This window comes from Dendroctonus ponderosae, unplaced genomic scaffold, assembly GCF_020466585.1.
Source record: "Dendroctonus ponderosae isolate FM_Combo_2020 unplaced genomic scaffold, Dpon_F_20191213v2 Dpon_F_20191213_10, whole genome shotgun sequence".
NCBI classification, from domain to species: domain Eukaryota; kingdom Metazoa; phylum Arthropoda; class Insecta; order Coleoptera; family Curculionidae; genus Dendroctonus; species Dendroctonus ponderosae.
This window is the reverse complement of record NW_026017111.1, coordinates 667,623-669,371: the sequence shown is the minus strand read 5'-3', so window position 1 is coordinate 669,371 and position 1,749 is coordinate 667,623. Positions and strand designations below refer to the sequence as shown.

General features: G+C 42.7%; 1 protein-coding gene across 1 annotated transcript; it reads left to right on the top strand.

Moving 5' to 3' along the window:
* Nucleotides 1-319: 319 nt before the first annotated feature.
* LOC109538808 (homeobox protein Hox-A4) lies at nucleotides 320-1,070 on the top strand. The gene is made up of 3 exons (XM_019906194.2): nucleotides 320-332; nucleotides 407-573; nucleotides 831-1,070. The coding sequence occupies exons 1-3, from the start codon at nucleotides 320-322 to the stop codon at nucleotides 1,068-1,070; spliced, it is 420 nt and encodes a 139-aa protein (XP_019761753.2).
* The last annotated feature ends 679 nt before the right edge of the window (nucleotides 1,071-1,749 follow it).

Sequence of the window (1,749 nt, the reverse complement as noted above, 5' to 3'; positions counted from 1 at the left end):
TCCCAGAAAATTGTTTTGAGTATCGCCCTCACTTAGCAATTAGTTAGGTAAAATTACACAATTATGCAACGCTGAGAGCACCTCCGGCCTATTTTCCCTGGCGCTTTTCAAAGTTTCACTGCGTCTAGGGAAACTTTGATAGAGTAATACTTTATAACAATGAAGCTTTCAAATGTTGCAATATTTTGAAAGTTTTTGCTGAAAATGTCACTTTTTTCTGTTCAACTTTTTAAACTTTACTATAGATTCGTAACATTTAGAAAGCGAGAGGGAAAAACCCCTTCTCAAAAATTTTCTCTGTCAAGAAAACCACCGCAAAATGGAAAAAAATCGTTTTTTTGCTCGGCACAATAAAAGCGCGAAAAACTCGGCAATTTCATAGTTTTCAGATGTACTTTTGTTTCAGGTTGTAGTCCGGGCAGTCACGCGCTTCTAGGCAAAACCAGAAGGCCGCGAACCGCATTCACTTCCCAACAACTGCTGGAACTTGAGAAGCAATTCCGACAAAACAAGTACCTATCGAGGCCGAAGAGATTCGAAGTGGCCACGAATCTGATGCTGACTGAGACGCAGGTAAACGCAGCCAACCAAGTCGGATTTTTCGCTTTGGCAAACAAAAGGGCGCAAATCCTAAAATATGACGCCTGTCCGGTTGTTTGATTTTATCCTTAACCGAAAAACATTACTCAGACGGCGTAAGAAACTGTTTTCGGCTTTCCGAACAACACTTTTCTCCAAGAATCGACCGGATTGCGATTTGTTTCCTTGACGCGGAAAACAACACCGGATTGGGGATTTGATGAAACTAATCATTCCAATGGCATTTCTAGGTGAAAATCTGGTTCCAAAACAGGCGAATGAAGTGGAAGCGCAGCAAAAAGGCTCAACACGACGCCAAATCCTCCAAGGAAAGTGAGGCGAACAAGCCGATCAACCCAACGAACCAAAAGCCCAGCTCTTCAACGGCAAATGCCGACGTTTTGGACGCATCGGCCGTCGTCAGGCCGCACAGTAACGAATCGAAGGCTCTACAGGACGACGAGCTGCTCTATCGGCCCTATGTTGGATAACTAGTTTGCTGAGCAGTCGGAACGGGCGACTGAAAAAAATGTGATGGTCCGCTGATGTACAGCTCCTACTAGTCAAAAGTGCAAGTTTATTCGTAATTGTCTTTGTAGAGGGTGGGCGAAAGCTCGTGGCAAATGATTGACTCACCCTGCATTGTACAGATGCTGTATTTACGCGTATCGCGCTCAATGAACGTACGGCAACAGCTTTGTAAATATTCCAATCCAAGTCATTTATTGTCTCTATTTATCAATCAAAATACGTACCTCATCTATTTGTTGTTACAACGTTGCCATCTCTATCAAAGTTTCCCTAGGCGCAGTGAAACTTGGAAAATCGCCACGGAAAAAAGGCCAGAGGCGCTCTCAGCGTTGCTTGATTGTGTAATTTTACTTAACCACTTGCTAAGTGAGGGCGATACTGAAAACAATTTTCTGGGAGAGAACTTTGTTCGGAAAAAACGCGAATTTAACAGGCGCATAATTTCCGCAAAATCGCTCTAACCGGAAAAATAACGAAAAACGATAGAATGGAGCTTTGTTCAACGAAATCACTACAGTTTTTCGCTGGAAAATGGCACAATTTTTGAGTTTCTCTTATCGTCAGGCAAGTTTCAAAAAATTTTCAAAAAAGCCCGTCGTTTTTGCCAATAACTAACCGTTTGGCAGAATTGGCAAAGTG